The following is an 18,641-nucleotide window of genomic DNA, read 5'->3' on the forward strand; positions in this document are numbered from 1 at the left end:
GCCATCAATTTGTCCGGATGAAGGTACCCGAGAACACATACGTTCTAGTGGATTTCTTGTTTACCCTTGCCTCCCCCCCCTCTCCCGCCCCTCGCCGCCGCCGCCGCCCCATCTCTCTCGTTCTTTCTTCTTTGGCTCTGCGCCACCGCGACCACTTAAGGTCCAGTCTTGTCGCATCATCCGCTTTTTCACTTCCCACCAGTCTTGTTTCTTGGGCTGGGAATCGCGCTTCGTGATGGGAAGACCGCGGGAGAGCAAAGAGCAAGATCCGAAGAGGAGCCCGCGACACTTGGTCAAGACGTCCCCGGCGTCCTGTCGTTCAACTAAATTAATATAGCGATATAGATATGGATCCCCTCGGGTCTTTCACTCTGCTATACTTCTTCTGCTCGAACTGCGATGTTAAACCCTCAGGCTTCTCGTGTGTTTTGTGTTGGCCTGCTCCTTGGGACTGCTTATACCGCACGCCCAGATCCCAATTATACATCGCTCCGTTGATCAGGTGGAGGTTGTTAGCCTCCTGAGAGAAACACACGTGCACTAGCGCGCGCGTCTACCACGTTGAGAGAAACACGCGCAAGAGCAGCAGCCGCTCAAGAAGCTGCCGAAGAAAAATGAAGCGCGAGTGATTATCTCCCGGCTGGCGTGGAAGAAATCGGAGGAAGGAACGTTCTCCGCTGTTGCTGGTGGTGGTGCTCCTGCCGATGCTGGTTTATACCGAGTTTGCGTTGGCCATAGCGTGCCATGAATTAGAGACGAAAGATCTTCGCCAGAAGTACGGAAGGGCCCAGCAGGGAGAAAGAGTACAGAACGGATACAAACAACAACGCCATCAATGCCAAGGAAAACACGAAGATGGGCCTTAAACTGGCCCACAGGCTTTGCTCCCAAGGCGTCCTATCCCCCCGCCCCAACTCCTTCAAGAACAACCAAGCAAATGAAGCTTCTGCTCGGACTCGGTCTTCCCTCCTTCTCTTTCTTCGACCATCTCATTCCGCCAACATGCACACCACACCTCCCGGGACCACTCGGGATTTACTGGCCGGTTGCAGGGCGAAGCGTTTAGCCGGCGGTCACGCGAGGCCCCCATAAAAATCAGGACCCCGCGGACCCGGTTTCCTCGCTTGCCTCTGCAATGCCCTTACGCGATCGACCACAGACACGATTCTCTCATCGGCGATCTACGTACACGAAAACGATCCGAGATAAAAAGCTTTTGAACTTTGATAAGGTTGCGTCCAACGGCGATAGGGACATTAGCCGGTGAAGGTTGAAAAAGAACGTTGAATTTCGCGTCTTGAATAATGCACGGCTAAAGAGAAACGAACAATATTCACAAACTTATCGTTACTCGTCAGCACAGTGGGAATCCCGATGAACTCTGGAACCTGAATAAGCCACTGGGACCAAGAGTTTTTCCCGATTTTAGACGACCTTCAAAATCCCCATAATTTTCTCCCCCCCAGTTCACTTTTATCCCAATCATCAGTTTGCTCGGATCCCCGCAACAATAACAACAGCAGCAGATAAACGGTGAACACGAACACGCTCGTGTTTTTCTTTCTTTCCTCAACTCGAGCCTTCTTCTTCTTCTTCTTCTTCTTCTTCTTCTTCTTAAACTTCTGCGTGAGGACCTATGATCCGCTATTTGGCCGGTGGTTGGCTCCGCTCTAGAGGATCCGCATACACAGCTAAGCCACGCCACAAAAGTGAAGAGATAGAACGCTAAACGCGTTCGCGCGCGCCGCACAGGTGCGTGCTGCGCGGACAAGATGATTTCCTTTTTCCACGAGAGCAAAAGACGTCGCCGCCGCCGCACTGCCGGCGGTGGCCTTCTTCGAGGTTATATACGACAACAGTCAGGTCCTCTATTCTCCCGTTGGCCTTTACGGCTTCCTGGAACATCCTACGGGGATTACTACTATCTCGAGCAGTGTGTGTAAGTGCCGCGGAGAGTTATGGCTCGCCCTATCCTCATCATTGCTGGGGATCCGCGTGGAATCGTGCTCCCATGGAAGTCAGGAAATGGGGGACTAGCTCGTGGAACGTTTGCTGAATTCTTGCAGATAATTCGAGCGAGCTGTGTATGGTTTGTCCTGAGTCGTTTCAATGCTTGCTACGGAGCTCCAAATGCGGCCCGAGTTCTCGTAACGAGGAACGCTCGAAATTGGGGATCCGTCCTTGAACAAAACGAAGCATTGGAAGCTTAGTCGGGGCTATTCTTTTGTGCGTAACAATAACGAAGCGCTTTTAAGTGCGAAAGGAACCATTAAAACAACTGTCTTCCAGGCTGAATACGATGACGAATCTCTGCGGATCCAATAACATTCTCGCGCTCTAGATAAGCGTCAGAAAGGGCTCGCCCGCACCGTAACCCACACGTCCGTCTCTTTCTCCGACGAAATTGGGCTGATTTCACGCCCAACCGCGGGAATCCCCGTGACGAACAAAACGATAAAACTCTCCGGGATCTCGACCCAAGCGTATCCTCGACTATCTCCGTGCTCCTATATTCTCCATCAATTCCAGCAGCTTGCGGGCAAGTGCGACCCGCGATCGGTTCGTATCAAACAAAGACCGCATGTGACGAGGAGACTGGACGCTGCGATCCTCCCTTGAACAAGTGGAACACGTTCGACGCTACACCGCGCGGTAGCGGCAACAGAGAACAAAACCCCCGGCACGTTTTCTTTCATCACGGGGTCGCGAAGAGTAGCGAGAAATCACACCGGCACCGCGCCGACCACTCCGTAGGGAACAATGAGAAGCAAAAAAGAAGCAGCGCGAGAGAGAGAGAGAGAGAGAGAGCGAGAGCAAGAAGCAGAAAAAAGATGAGAAGCAAAGAAGAGTAAGTTACGTGGGGTTCGAAAAGAGCAACCGAGCAGAGGGCTTTCTTTGTTGGCAAGAGAGGCGTGCACAGCGCTCCTCCCACAAACCTGTCATCAACAGGTTGATTCTTTTTTGAATCATCTACATACGTCGCGGCTGCGCATGGCTCGTGTTTTGCTGTTTTTATATTCCTCTTTTTCTTCTTCTTTTTTTCAGAGTCAAGTTATCCACGGACGCGCACTACGCACACGTGCAACCATCGAATTCACGTACGCGCAGATCTACGCGTCGTCATACTCTGCCCCGTCTCGATCGTGATTAAGCCACGATTAAACGCTCATCCCATTATACTCGTCCCGCGCGCGCGCGCGGTCTCTCGTCTCACTTTTTTTTCTCATTCTGCTGCTCCGACACCCGATACAGCACACGATCCACGCACTCGCTGCACTCTGTCCCTCCTGCATCCCTCCTCGACACACTCGCATTCGCCATTTTAATTTATTTATGACACCTCACACCTCGCTCTCCCCCATTTCCATCAGTCTCCTCTGCTAATACGGTCTCGCATACGTAATACGCGCGCCGCGCATATATGCGGAAAACGCTTTGAAGCGCGTGCATCAACAGGAGGAAGTCTCCCTCGGTCTCTTTCTCTGTCGCGCCTCCTTACGCACAACGATCTAATCGTGGGATAATCACCGAAGCATTATATAGCTCTATGGAGTGCTGATTACAGGCCTCCCGCGCGAGATATATCCTATTATTCACAACTCGCGTTTTGTATAATACGCCGATAACCGTCTTGGATACACACTGTGAAGCATTTACGAGCGCAGCCCACGCTCATTAAGCTTCCCGCGAGCCGCGTTACACATAGCAGCCTACTTATTGCACCAATAGCTTTGCTTCGTTGCGGAGAGTCGAGGGCCGACGCGCATGATACCGATGCTCCATAGGTGCGATTAACGATCGAGCTGATCATCTTCTCGGATCAATACAACTCTTTGTTACTTCGAATCAATCAGTTATTTCATTAATAAACGCGATATCGAACTGAGTGACGCTGCACTTTGCGGACCGGTGGTGCCGCGTATGCGTATACCGGCAATTAGTAGAACCCGTTTGGAAACCTTCGTCGATTTTCTTATACAATTATTTAACCGTTTAACGCTCGATCGTTGTGCTCCGAAAGCAATTTGGCTCGATGTAACTGGATCCATTCGAAGTATTATAAACAAACGAAAAGAATTATCGATTTAATCGTAATCGGCTTCCGCTTTTTATTCTAACAATCATAACTATGCTCGAACGAGCTCTGCGTTTTCCCACGGTCCTCTTATGCAATATTTTGTAAATTATTAGACGAATATTTTTGAGGAAAATGGGGCCTAAAGAGTGCGGTGAAAATCTTTATCGCCACATTTGTACAGAGGGAAAGAGTCTTTGTTATTGAATATTCTCAGTGAACCGAGTCGCCATCGACCTCCCAGGCAAATCGAGCGTGACTAATCGTGCTTTGAACTCGCCCAGTCTCCTTCATACGCCGCGGTATATCCGATATACGCCGTCCAGTCGGTCGACGTCGTCGCGATATACTTTCGTGACACTCTCGAAGTACACCTGTTCAGCATGCGTAATCGGATGGGGCGCACTTTGATCGTCGTTCAAGTATTTTGATAGCTAAACCGAGCGCTCTCACGATTATTATTATACACAAACTTGATGTGAGTACGGACGTGTATGTATACGAACGAAAAGAGATCGGATAGAACGTTAAGTTACACGATCGTTCACACCAGGAGCCGGTTTCCATGCAATCCACTCGAGGGAACTACGCTTCAATGCTTTCACGAGACGACAAATTGGTAGCTTCCTCCGTACCTTATCGCCGCTCCAAAAGGATCAAACAACGTTCGCTTTTTTCTCTTCTTACAAGTGAGATATCTCAATTACGCTCGATACGGAAGGCTGTTAAAAGTCTGTGTAACTTTCTTCTTTCGGTTTCCAAAGAATCGGAGAATGCATCGTTCGGAGAATTGAGTTTCGTTATAAACTCGGCGAAAAAAGAGCTTTTAATTTTTTTCAACAATTTGTCGACTCCTGAGCCCCTGCTCAGGAGTCCTAATCACGAAGTATATGCCGAAAGGCCGTTTTGTCCGGCGCCTTTGGTCAATTTTGGCGAACCAGTTTTCGCTTCCCACGGGTTCTGGCAGAGAGGGAAAAGACGAGGGGGGAGGGAGCGGGAGAGAGTAAATCCTGGGCTGAACGACGAGGGGAGAGCGTAGATATGTATGGGCCGAGGAGGGAGGAAGAGCCCATAACATACGAGCGTTTTTCGAGTTTTTAATTATTTTGGTAATTTGCGCGAGGCCGCTCGATCCGGTCCTGTGGGGTTATAAACAACAGGGGGCGCCGCGCGCGTTTCGAAAAAGGTAACCGCACAACACACGGGGTGAGGAGAACTAGAATTGCGATCTGGCAACTGAGAAGGAGAGACGATGCGAAAAGCCTGAAGAAAGAGAGAAGCCCGAAGGGCTCGCAAATAATATTAAGTATAGGGCTTCGGAGAGAAACAGCAGCAGGAACGACGAGGCGGAGGAAAAATAAGAGAAAACGAAAACAAAAAACGATAAACGAAAGGTACACGTGGGTAATCTCCAGCGAGAAAAAGAACGGAGGAACCATAAGGCACGAAGGATACAGCCTGAAAGATTTTTTTAAACGACCCTGCCATTTTTAGCAGCGTAGAGGGTCCTGTCTCTACAAAAGTTCACAATTTACGCTCCTCAAATGTGCAGCTTCTTATAAATAGTATTTTAACAAAAAACTATTGGAATTAAATCTGGCGGAGCGTGAAATTGTGCGAGGGAACTTTGTGAATTTTGTCATCGATCGCTAACCGAATAATCGAAACCGGCTGACGCTGAATTCCAGAGCGACGATGAGGCCCAAATTCACTCTCCTCAGTTCCCTTACCGCCCTCCTTAACCAACACCCGTCGTTGGTTGTCACTAATCCATAAATGTGACGTCGGTGGTCCATCGCCCCTCAGGATTTCACGATCCGCACACAACCATTCAATATTCAGCATGACTTTTGAGAGCGTCTGTATAACTGTAACTGCTGATATATGTGCACAAAATGTGCGAGAGAGGATTTGGTCAGTATGCGAGAGTAGTTCGTGGTCGTGAGAAGGCCCACAGTCCGCCGATCTCTGCTCCACCGCTAACATGTAGAAAATTAAATGATGTTCGGCAGGCCTATTTCACTCTCGAGCAGGTAGCGGCCACTGGTAATTACTACCTGTGCGACTTAGGAGGATAGCCAGAGAGAAGAAAATCGAGCGAAGAAGCAGAAAAAGATAAAACTTACGAGCGTACGGTCCTCGTCGCGTCTTGCCGACCATCTTTCTTCTTCTCTCTCGCTATCTTTCTACTCCGCTTCACTCCTCAAACGCTGCGTCCTCCTATGCTCTCGGGCTTTTTTCCAATTCTAACTAAATACTCTATAGTGATATAGTTTTATAAGTTATATGGTAAAACGATCCTAGGCATCACCGTCTCGTCATTCTCCTTCTTCACTCTCGTACATCTCCCGCTCCTTCTTTATTTATTACACTTCCATGTATAACTATCTGTATATTCCCATGTATATATAAGCATATGGGAAGTATGAACGAGTTTATAGCGAGCTCGTCGATCGTGTGTGAAGAGCTGTCTCGATCATGGACGATCATTTCTTCCATGGTGTGCTGTATATATACCGTAAGGCATTCATATATTTATAGCGATGGCACGTAATGCCACAGCATCGTCAGAGTACGATCGCTCCGTGAGAGACACGCGGATTAAGATAATAGAGGATGAGCCTGCTCGTGAGGAATTGGAACAGCTCGTATAAACGATCGCCTCTCGTTTATTGTTACTCCTTTTGTAGGGCGCACCGTCGGCCGAGTCACAGTGACACTAAAATTTGTACTTTTCAACCCAGAAATATCTGAGTTTGTCTCGCGATTTATTGCTCTGGTTAAGAGCTTGTGTTGCCTGGCGTCCTGACGAGAAAAATGCTGGAAAAATCATCAGCTTATCGGACTGTTATTTACATGGAGCTTTTGCAAGTACATGAACGAAAAAAATCGATATGAAAAAAGAAATTTGCGTTCACCGCGATAGCTTAGAAGCGAGAATCCCTCAAAGCGTTTTGTTCTTTCGCCATCAAAGTGGATTCATCCGAGCTCGCGTGCATCCTCGAGCATCTGTTCGTCCTCATTTCATTATGGTTATTATTATTATTATTATTGTCAATAAAAGTTTATCGTTCGGCGAAGGAACGCGTGACTCTCAAAGTTCTCTCGAGCCTTATGGGAAGATCGCGCGCGCGGCGCATGCACGCGAGGAGCGTGTGGATCATCCTGATCCGGAAGACTTTCACTCGTCTTCGCAGTGCCAAAGCGAGCGAAAAAAGTGAAAAAGAGAGAGGATCACAATTTTTTTTACGAAACCATATGTTTGAATAGTTTGAGGTAAATAAAAAATACGGAGCAACGATTTTCGCGCGGAACAAATAAAACTTGTTTCTACAGAGTGTGGCAAAAATGAGCCCCCCGGCATCGAAGGGAAAGAGAGCAGATCCCAGGATTCAAAGTATAAAAAGTCTGAGAATCCTTCTGCTTTCCACGCGATTCATTCTAGCAATCCGAAGATTCACTCCGGAATTTCGTTCTCCAATATTCGCCCCGATTCTGCGCTCCTCCATTTCCATTTCATCGCGCTCAAACATTTCGAACACTCTTTAGATTTGCGAGAACGCTTCGCACGCGCCACGCTACAGTCGTTCGAGACTATGCGCGCTTCTTCTTTCACCGCCCCCGCGCGTACCTTTTTTTCCACTGTGGCTCCGCACAAATTATTCATATTAAGTCGGCAACCTCAACGTGCGCGTATACTTGTATATGTGCAATAAAAAAGAAGAGCCGAGGGATCGACTGAGCAGTAAAGAGCAGTACAGGTGGGTACGGCTCGGTGCACTTTGACTATGCGGAAAGGAAAGCCTCCTTGCCGCTCTCTCGATGTCGACGATCAGGGCTCAACACGCAGAACTCACTGATCGTCACACATATAATATGTTGCATGCCGTGAAACGAAAAGCCAACGACGTAACAGGTACAATATAAATATATATTCATGTAGATATATAATTGCAGCTATAAAACCGCGAGGATGCTCTCACTCGACGTGCCTCGCCACCAGGCGATGCATCGCCTTCGAGCGATGAAATCAATCGACGAAAAAGCCCTCCCCCGGAACAAATCTGAATATCAAGCCGCTTTATTATTTACGACTGAATCGCTCCTCGCCGCGTGAGAAAGTTCTTCTTCTGAGCGTTGAATCTTTCAATGAAAATATTTCAACTGAGTTTCGTGCGCGGTGGATAGCGCCTTCGAATGGAAATGCGTTTCGAGGTTTATTTGGTGAAAAAACTTTCGATTAAGGCATGTTGTGTAGTCACGTCGAGAATTGGGCAAAATCATTCCGCAGAAAGCAGATCGCGACGATCGATCGTTCCAAAGACGCGAAACGAGCTACGAGCTGTCGCGAAGCTCGTAAAAAGTCATAAAAATCACGAAAAGGTGAAAAAGCCTCCAGCGGAGTAAACGCGACGGGGGGTCACTTGAAAATTCCGCGTTTATACAGAAACCCGAGGGTGATGACACCTCCTGAATCAGACTCTTTCAAATAGAATTAAGAACACACGGAAAGAGGGAGATGAAAAGATGAATTCTCGTCTCGTACACGGAGCGCGCGGACGTGCCATTCGCGAGCAGAGACAAGACGATTCTCGATTTGAAGTTTCTTCAACATTTTTTTCCCTGCTCTCACGAGTTCCCATTTTTTTAACTCCGGTGTATACGCTCCTCGTAGTTTCGCTCCGAGCAGTGTGTCTTCAAAGTTGACCAAAGCCCGAGGGCAAAAGAATAACGTGGAAAGAGAGAGAAACAACTGCCCGGCACTTCTTCCGTAATTCGACGTTGGCACGTGACGAGACTGTGCAAACTTTCAATGAAAAAAGAAACGAAGAGATGAAACGTTCTAAGCAAACACCCGTGGTATACACATCTTTTATACATTTCTTCAGGAACACACTCGTTGAAAGATTATTTTTAAGCGTTTTGTATAATTCCTTTTCTCACGTCGTGCGACTTCTCTCGATTGTCACCTGTGTTCCGAGCTCGTTCAACGACGGATCCTTGAGAATCACCGAGGGCCTCCGGCTGCAACCCGCGCTCAGACAATCTTCGCTGCGAGCTTTTTTTACATTTTTCATACGTTCGCTGGAGAAAAGCCACTGTGAGCTTGACAATTTCGCAATGTGGTTTAACCACGAAGTTCACACGCGAACATCTTCGACCCAGACTTTGAATCCTTTTGACGAATTAATTTTCATTGTTTTTTTTCACCGCCCGTTTTATTTTGCCTTCAGCCCGCAGAGCTCGAGGCTCCGCGGAGCATCGAAACGGCGAGTTTTTACCAGTAGTTCAAATATTTCTTCGCGTCCCGCCGCCTGCTCTCTTCCAAAATGATGAATCAACTACTCCCAATTTGTTTGCACAGGAGAAACGTTCTCCGCAAGCTCTTTGATGCCGTATTTGCCCACGTATATCCGTCAAAGTAGCCGCTGCGATCTCTCGCCTTACTGCAAACTCTGCGACTTCTCTTAGGGACACTCGAGCAGACTAACGCACGCCATATTTAACGTGGACGAACATAATCGTTGTGTACCTATGGAGAGTATGATTTCTCGTGCATATGCCAACAGAGCTTATGTTCTATCTAATCTCCGTGTATATACGCGAGGTACAAAAATGTATTTCGAGTTAGTTAGAGCAAGGTATTAACATAAAATGAATCTTCATTAAATGTGCGAATTTTCAAAACGAATGCATCATCCTTCGAAACGGGATTTTTTTCATTCACTTTTTCCATATCATAAATAATGTAAAACTGATAACAGTAATTTATAGAATGTACTTTTAGTGTACATTCGAACGACGATTTATAAGTATATGGGGAAAAAAATGAAGAAAGACAAACGACAGGTGTGTATTCGGTTGCCAAAAATACTCGGAGATATATCGATAAAAGTAATCATTTGGCGAATCTCAGCGATACGAGAATGATGCTCGTCTCGATAAAAGCTGTACGAGCAGGTAAGAACGAGAAGGAGAAGAAGAAGAAGAAGAAGTTGCCGCACGCAGATCGCACGATCGAAAACATTATCGATAAATTTGAAAGCATCTCTGGGACGATAACGATCGAGCTGCCGCCCCTGCTCCGATCTCCTGCTCCTCTTTCCCCCGCCCACTCGCTCGTCTCTCGTTACGTGATCTCGCCGTTCGGGGATCTCGCTCTTTTATTTTTCGAATTATTTTCTTTCCTCTCTCTTATTTCCTTTAACATAAGCGATCATCAACCGCGATTCCGACAACGACGTGCGCCATGTTTTCGCGGGTGTTTTCGAGCATGTTATCCGCTTGCATATCTTTATGTACACAGATTTATACGAAACGATCTCGATGTATAGGCGTTACGCTGCCGCACGCATAATTATACGGACCACCGGGGGAACACTCGCGGACAACGGGGATTCTCGCATACGAACAGGAGTCGATGAAGAAAAACAATCTTCTGTATTATTATAACGCGTGTTATATTATAATGAGCAAAAGACATCGAGCATAAACGATTTTTTATCTATTACAATACCGCGTATCCGATTTCCAAGCCGTTCACCCGATCAACCTTATCTCCGCGTGTCCATTCGATTCCCCATTTTTTCGCAAACGGAGAAGCGATCCCCAAAACGTTTCTCCGCGTTTCGCTAAACCCCCCATTTCGGATATACCGACATTGCAAATTCACACATTCTCCACACTTGATACCGCGATATATACCTTCCCCCTTAATCGTCACGCTCCCCCCTCCATTCGCCCGATATCCCTCTATCTATATATTCATACTTTGTGATACATAAAAACACACCACGTACATCTTTAATCGTATCCCGATCGAATCTACACTTTATGTAACATATAAAAGGAAATGAGAGAATCGCGAGAAGCTCTCTCGCTCGCCGTCCCCGCGTCTCCGTCCTCCCCCCGAGGTCTTAGGAGTTATTTGAGAGCGTGTTGAGAATACGCGGGGCTTTAGAGTTCGCGTTATGGAAAGCAAAGGCCAGGCAGACGATCCTCGCCGCGGCGCGCTAACGCCAACTCGTCGCTGCGCTTTCTACCTTCGATTTTATTATATAGTTGCACATATACATATACATTGGGAAGATATAAACGGTAATTATGTAGGCTAGCTGGTCTGTGCGCCGCACGCGCATATTATACACGCTTCAACTGTGTACCGAATACATGCATGTTGTACGTATATATAAATAATCGTTGTCCTGGAGGATCGTGCGCACGATTATAGTAAGAACCGCATCGAGTACTCGCATAACGGGAAAGCTTCTCGCGTACACATTTCTATACGGTTCACTTGGAGTGTGTCCTCGAACGTTTCGCCAATCGTTGAAAATCAGTCTTGACTCGTATTACGTACTTAATAAATGGCAATAGTCGCTCATTTCGAAATCGTTCGACCATTTCCTTCGAACCGATTCCATTTTTCTTTGTTTTTCATCGTCCACGTGGTTTTTTGTTCCTTTTTTTTTACGCCTCTGGAGAGACGAGAGTTTTCGGGGCCTTAGAAAAGTGTAACGCAGACATGGGATTTCAAAAACGAATGGCTACTGCCCTCGGGCTTTTTTTCCAGCTCGACACTTCCGCTCCTAGCGATCGTTGTATATATAAGTCTATAGGCTTTTCGAGACGAAACTCATCTTTTGAGCTGCAGAGTTTCTGAGAATCTGAAAATATTTCTGGACTTCGGGACGGTTTGAAAAATCCTCGAAGGCTTCGCAACACTTTGATGTCTTCTAATCGCAAGCGAATTTGGAGTTTCTTTTAAAACAGTGCCTTTGACTCGAGCCCCGAGAAATTTTCGCACCAGCTTTCCTCCGCGCGGCCGCGGATTTTCAATATTTCATTCGGTTTTTTGCCCTCTCGCCGTGCAATTATCCGTCCCTTTTTGTTCGGTCACAATGCAGACATGTGTAGCAGGACTCAGGAGGATGCGAAACGAGTTAATTTTTAAGTTAGATGAATGTACGTATATCCGTGTCTTTCTCGCCTCGTGTATAACCTCGCAGGCCATTTGTCAGTGCCATTAGGCGAAAACCGCGAGACTATTATACCCATGAGATAGCTGCGCGCAGTGAATGAGAATGCAAGAGCGACGCATATACGCGTGTATAGACATACGTGAGTTTAGTGCTCTGCTGCTGCTGCTGCTGCTGCTGCTGCTGCTGCTGCTGCCTGTATACGGGAATTATTATGGTGTACTAATCAGAGAAAGAGAGGGAGAACGTATATAAGATTTTATAATTTTTCTTTCGAAAACTCAACATAGCGACGCGAACACTGAAGACCGCGATCTATCAACGACGAGCTCACGAGTCTCTCGACAAGAGACTCTCGTTATAATATGCTCTCGCAATTAGAAAACGACCGCTTTTAAAACGCGGTTACATGTATTTGTGAACACACACAGACATACATGTGCAGAAAGCCGCGCGTGGGACCGTTTGAAGTATGTCATTATCTCTATGTTTATTGAAAGAAAGGGATCTTTGGGGTTGGAGACAAAAAAACTCACGATTAAACACTTAAACGAAGGCAATCAAATATAATTGTACTTCCTCGTTTTCAATGCAAATGGAACGACGACTCTTTCCTCATTTTTTCATCGCGAAGGCTTTCTCGCATTGCTTCGAAGATTATAAACTTTCTGCCGATTGGAGTAATTCGTCGTTCAGACGATGAATTTTGACTCTCCAAATGACCATTACTGCAAGTTGAATAGTATAAAAGTAGAAAATAGCTTCGATCAAATGTTCATTTACAGGATAAAAAGGATGAAAATTGAATGATACTGAATAATGCCCCTTAATTGTTTGACAGGCGACAACCGGGAGCGGGTACTTCGAGGTTCAGATACTTTCGTTAACGAACAATCGAGGGACGCTGGTCGACGGAAGATGCTGCGGGGGAGGAATCGATGGGGATAATGAGCGGAAGAACGGGGGTGGTTTTCCACCGTGCACGGAGTCGTGCACAACGGCATTTTGGTTGTGTCTGAAGGAGTATCAGTCAAACGTAACGGCTATTGGCTCATGCAGCTTCGGCAACGTATCTAGTCACGCACTCGGCCAGAACACATTCACCCTTAACGATCCGGTCACCCTTCAGCTACACTTCACCTTCCGGTGGACGGTAAGTCAAAGAAGTTTGAAGAATAATAAAAAAGGCTTTTTCATAGACGACGAAGCGCCCGAGAAGTTGGAAAATATTTCTGCTGGATGGAAGTTGTATTACAGCCATAAAATTTCGTACATAAATTTAGCGAGCCAGCCTGAGAAGATGATCGCCCTTTTTGACATGCAGCTTGCTCATCGGACCATGAGAAATCTCGTAAAACGTGAAATAGCTCGGGAGCACATTTTTTAAAAAACCACCGTCTATACGCGGAATTCAAAAACAGAGGAACACGAGAGAAAAATTCCTCGAAGCTTCGAATCATTTTACATCAGCATCGAATCTCAGATATTTCCGGTCTAACGATTCTCTCACTCGTTAGTCGAGGAATTCAGCCTCGTTCCGGTTGTTGCGAGTTAAATCGCACTCCTCGCGATCCACGCTGCATAACCCACATATATACACAAATACACCGCCGTAGTCACACGTAGATCTTGCGATCTTCTACCTTTTCGTACAATATCCACCTCCAAAATACCGCCTCGGAGAACGCATGTGCTCGACGTTAAAATATATCGCACTTTCGCGGACTCTTCCAGACGTACGAAAAACCCGAGTCTTTAATAAACGTTTTTACGTGTGTGCGCGCGCTCGCTGTTTCGCGAAGCATACGAAAGACGCGGGCCTTTCCCTTTCTCGAGGCTTTCTTCGCACCTAAATGCACCGGGTGTCCTCGAGAATATGTGCAAATTCCACTCTTTCCAAATAGACACGACTCCTCTTGAAAATCATTTTTTTAACCGCTAGCTCTTGCAACCGTTGCGATTAGAAAAAAAGAAGGCGCAACATCAATCGATCCAAACTTGCGCCGCTTTTTGCCGCGTTTTCACTCACTCTCTCAACCCTTTTTCCCCACCTCATCAAATCAGCGGCCACTCATCAATGAATATCGCACCAACGGTCAATATCGAAGGCACGAGCGCGAGGAGAATTATCTGTTAATAGTTTCAATCGATTTTTGTACGAAGTACCAATCTTGGCACGAATACTTAAAAAAAAGTCTTTTGACCGTTCAAGTCTATCTGTTTCCCAGAGCGCAGTTCCGAGCCCCAAGACACCTCGTATAAACGGCATCAAAAGTACAATAGCATCGTTCGTAAGTCTCGTAATAAAGCAAGAAAGTATCTAACAATAATAATAGCTTAGTGCCCCGGAGAGTCTCAAATGCGTTTCATTGTTCGACTTGGTCTCTCGAAACGATTGGCCCGAAACCGAGTGTAAGATCTTCCGATACGTGTACAGAGACGTGTAGCTATAAGTATATATTCGTGTACATTCGAGATATATGATGAGGCGCTCCGTAACAAATGAATCACTTTCGAAATTTCGTGCCACTTATTTTCTGCATCTCTGGAGCTGAAACTCGACTAAAGAAAAGTGTGAAGTTCCACTTCGATCGTTTTCGTTATTTCTGCGGAGCGTGGCTAATAAAACATGAATATGAGATAATTCAATCTTTCAATTATTTCATTAGGCCTCGGTTTGTTTAATGAGCTGAAAAACCAGTATATCGCGATAAATAAAAGAGTAAACGTGCTGGTCACCTTGGTAGAAATGATTTTAAAATGCGACCAAAATGCCCCACGAGTTTCCGCGACGAGCACATCGAGACATCGCGGAATACTCTTCGTCTCCGTTTCCGAGAGTCGTGCGCACCGAAACTTACAAAAGGCTCCACGAAGCGTGGCGTTTATATCTCTTGTTCTCTCTTTTCCACTCTGAACAAAGTTCGTCGCTCCGGATTCACGTAACGAAACGCACGTAAGAATGAAACACGAGAAATGCCCTAACAAAAAGCGGATGGACCGATTGTTTGTACTCCAGTCCTTGTTAAACTCGCCTCCTTCACTTTTTCCCCCCACAAATAAATATATGCCCGGCGGAATTTCTTCGAAGAAATTGGAAGAAACGATCGAACTTTCCACTCTTTCGATACACACCTTCCTGTAATCACGTGTCGAAATACAAAGCGCACGTATTTTCGTATCGAAAAGTTAATTTCTCCGATAAATTAAGAAGCTTTAAACGGAGGAGACAAGACGAGAAAAATTTATGATAAAATATGCTAAAATATAGTGGACACGCCGCGCGAGATCGGAGTTTGGTTTAGTTATTAAGGAATGTCCTCGTGTGCATCGGTGTGGGTGAAGCACCCATTTCGACGCACTTTAAATACACTCTGGTGCGTGTACCAGAGAAAATTCGTGTGTGTGTGTGTGTGTGTCCCAGTCGGACTCATTAAGTGTTTGAGCATATACAAACGAAAGGAGAATATAAAGTAAGAGATTGTTTGAAGTGCTCCACGCAGTGGAGGATCTCTCGAGATGAAGGGACGTATATTCATGCGTTTCCCTCTCTGTTTTCCCCTCGTATATGTTTGTGTATTTCATAACTCCAAGTCCCGTCGAGTTGGCCTCGAAGAGTCCTCTTCTCGTACTCTTCGTCCACTTGGTTCCTACTCGCTCGAGGAACTTGCCCCGAGACATCGAAAAGGGTTAAAACGCCTAAGACGAGCCCTAACCGTTCTTTCAGCCTTCCATTTTCTCTATAACTACAGACAGACACACAATCGTGTACTCACTACCGCGGCTTTTTTTCCTTTTCTCATTTTTGCCTCTCCACGGTTTAATATACTTTCCACTCTCGAGAGGGCCTTCGCTGGGACACACTTGGGACACAAACACAACAGAGACTTGAACATTCATTCACTTCTGCTGTTTTTCTTTCGCTCGTTTCTTTCGACACTCCCGTCAGCTTCGGTAGCTCAATCTCATCGGCGCTTATCTTCCCAAGCCTCCAAAATCATGGAGATTTTTCTCTTGGAGTCATGCGCCGGAAGATTGGACGAGGAACGAGGATACTCGTAAATTAGACATTTTTTCGTGCTTTTCATCGTCGATTTCATTGCAAACAACGATTCGTTCAAAAATCGGAAGGTTAAAAAAACAAAACGGCGTTACTCTTTTCAAGAGTATTTAGAAAGATTTTTCGCTCCTTCGCGCTACAGTAAGCTCCGGCAACTCGTCCATTTAGCGGAGACAGGGCTCGGGGGCTAATTCAATTATGAAACCAACTTCGCGTCTCGTCTCTTATATGTTCGGGCTATATTGAAAAATGGGAGAAAAAAAACAAAGAAACGCAGCTCGTTACGAAAAGCGAAGGAGAAAAAGTGTGGCGAGCCGTCTACGCGAACACCTTGAAATCCAAAGTGGCCTCACATCTTCTCCCTCGAATAATAGTCAACGCCCTTTTGATTTTCAGGACTTTGCATATGCAACTCGTACGCCTGACGATAACGGGGAAAAATATGAAAATAACGATCCGTCCGTGGCACGGGCCAAAGGGAAAGCCGAAGCTATAAAAGACCAGCATGTGGTATAGAAAAAAAATTCCGAGCTCTAATGTCACTGATAAATACCCGGATGCCACGAGCACTCTATCTTGTCTCAACTTTAGTTTTAAATGCCCTAACGGGTGTTCCAATATTCAAACCTCTTTTATCTGTGGCTCGATTTATTTTCGACCGAACTGATGAATTAACGAAGCACGTTTTGAAAAATAATGATCATTATTAATTTCGAATAATTTATTTCTTTCTCTCTCTCTCTCTCCTCCTCTTTCTCGTAGTGTATTATTTTTTTGGGATGACCTGAATGTCGTTACGATTCGAAAAGTTGTTTCTGCGGTAAGATTCGGTCCGAACGATAAAAATGGAGCGACGAACAAAATTTTTTCAATTGATTATTGTAATTCGATTCCGAAATAATCAGCAGCTCATTAAAAATTCGAATAAATCGAGCTCGCGAGAAAAAAAAAGTTGCCGTTGAATTTGGAGGTAAAAATAATTGAGCGCGAATCGAATATATTCGGTCGAAATGCTTTTTTGAGGAAGGTCAGAATTCGCGATTCATCAAGAATTGGGCGGGGATCCCGCATGAGAGGAAGGAAAAGAAGTTTAAATAAATGGAATAAAAAAAAGAGAAACGAGGAGTCGAGACACGGGTCACTCGGCTTTTTGCCGTTCGCCTCGGGCGCCCATGAGGATATGTTTCCCATTAAAATAGCGCGCGCGGCGACCGCGTACAACCTGGACAAAGCAACGGCAGGAGCAGCGCCAGTAAATAGCTCACGGATGCTGCGAGGAGCGCGCGAGGCTCGACACGATCGAGGAGAGACAAGATTTACAACCGTTCCCTTTTGCCCTCATGTCAGAAAAGAGCGCTTGTCGGGATAATATAACCGTGCCGAATTGCAACCGTACATAAATATATATATAGACATATATATTTACTTTTTTTTTAATATTTCATCTACTCGACGATTCCGGTTCTAAAGAGCTTCTCGAAGGATCTTTTATACTTCATTCATTTATTGGGCTCGCTCTCTCTCTCATTCAATCTCGCCATTTCTTTATTTATTATCATCCTCCCAAACGTTTCCCATCCCGAGTCAATTGTAAGAATGTAGCGAGGCTGATATTTCGCAAGGAAATAAAGAACTTTCGAAGAAAATGTGTTCAAATATTCGAGAAAGAATCGTTCATCAGTAGAATCGAATACAAAATTTTCGTCCCGATCTGCGAATAACGAAACGACGTTTGCTTGACTTTTCCGCATTGGCAGCACCGTAAACAAAGTTGGAATTATAATAACCGGCTGTAAAAACGTGGAACTACAGCGATCAACGGACACGTACCAAGTACGTATTCGGATCTTATTATTATCATGGATCTGAAGTGTTTGAGAGACGCGTTTGCACAATCCCCTTTTCCTCCTTCGCAATGACGCCCACGTGCTGGGTCCGCGCGACTTGAAAATGATTATTCGCAAGCTAGACACGCTATTGTTCGCGCATAATCTCTCTATCCCACATTTTCCCTAGTCCCGCTCCTTCCTTCTTCCATCTCGATGCCTCCCGCGCTCCTTCGAGCTGGGTTCTTCCCCCGCGTAAATCTTACGCTCGAGCATCTCTCTTCGCATGCTTAAAAATGTGACAGATAAAAGGGCAGATGTGGGATGATTCACGTGGGAAAAATTGGTCGCTCGGGCCCTTCAGCGACGAGGAATTCACTGGTGGCCGCAATATTATGCATGTGCGCAAAGTTTCCGAGCCCATTTACGTCGAGACAGATATACGCACGTGGTTTATGAACATTGCAGCTCGTGCGTATCCGATGTGGGCGCCTCTATCGATGACACGACTTCATAGAACAAAAAAGCTCGAGAGAGAAAGAGAAACACATATGTCCGGAGGAAAGGACAGCAGCAGAAGCGAAGTAAATGCGGAGGGAAAACGTGGAGAAAGAGGGCAAAAGTGAAAAGGGACAAGGAGGAGAGAAAGAGAGACGGAGATAAAAGACGAGGGGCACGATTCCGTGTGGCTGGAGGGCATT

General features: G+C 46.0%; 1 protein-coding gene across 1 annotated transcript in view; it reads left to right on the plus strand.

Moving 5' to 3' along the window:
• The window catches only part of Ser (Serrate), a 48,904-nt gene that overhangs the window by 5,587 nt on the left and 24,676 nt on the right, over positions 1-18,641 (plus strand). Inside the window, exon 2 of the mRNA XM_043417048.1 lies at positions 12,896-13,207. Within this exon, the coding sequence (XP_043272983.1) occupies positions 12,896-13,207 (312 nt within the window). The remainder of the gene's footprint in view (positions 1-12,895; positions 13,208-18,641) is intronic.

Source organism: Venturia canescens, chromosome 4 (genome assembly GCF_019457755.1).
Source record: "Venturia canescens isolate UGA chromosome 4, ASM1945775v1, whole genome shotgun sequence".
Lineage (NCBI taxonomy): Eukaryota > Metazoa > Arthropoda > Insecta > Hymenoptera > Ichneumonidae > Venturia > Venturia canescens.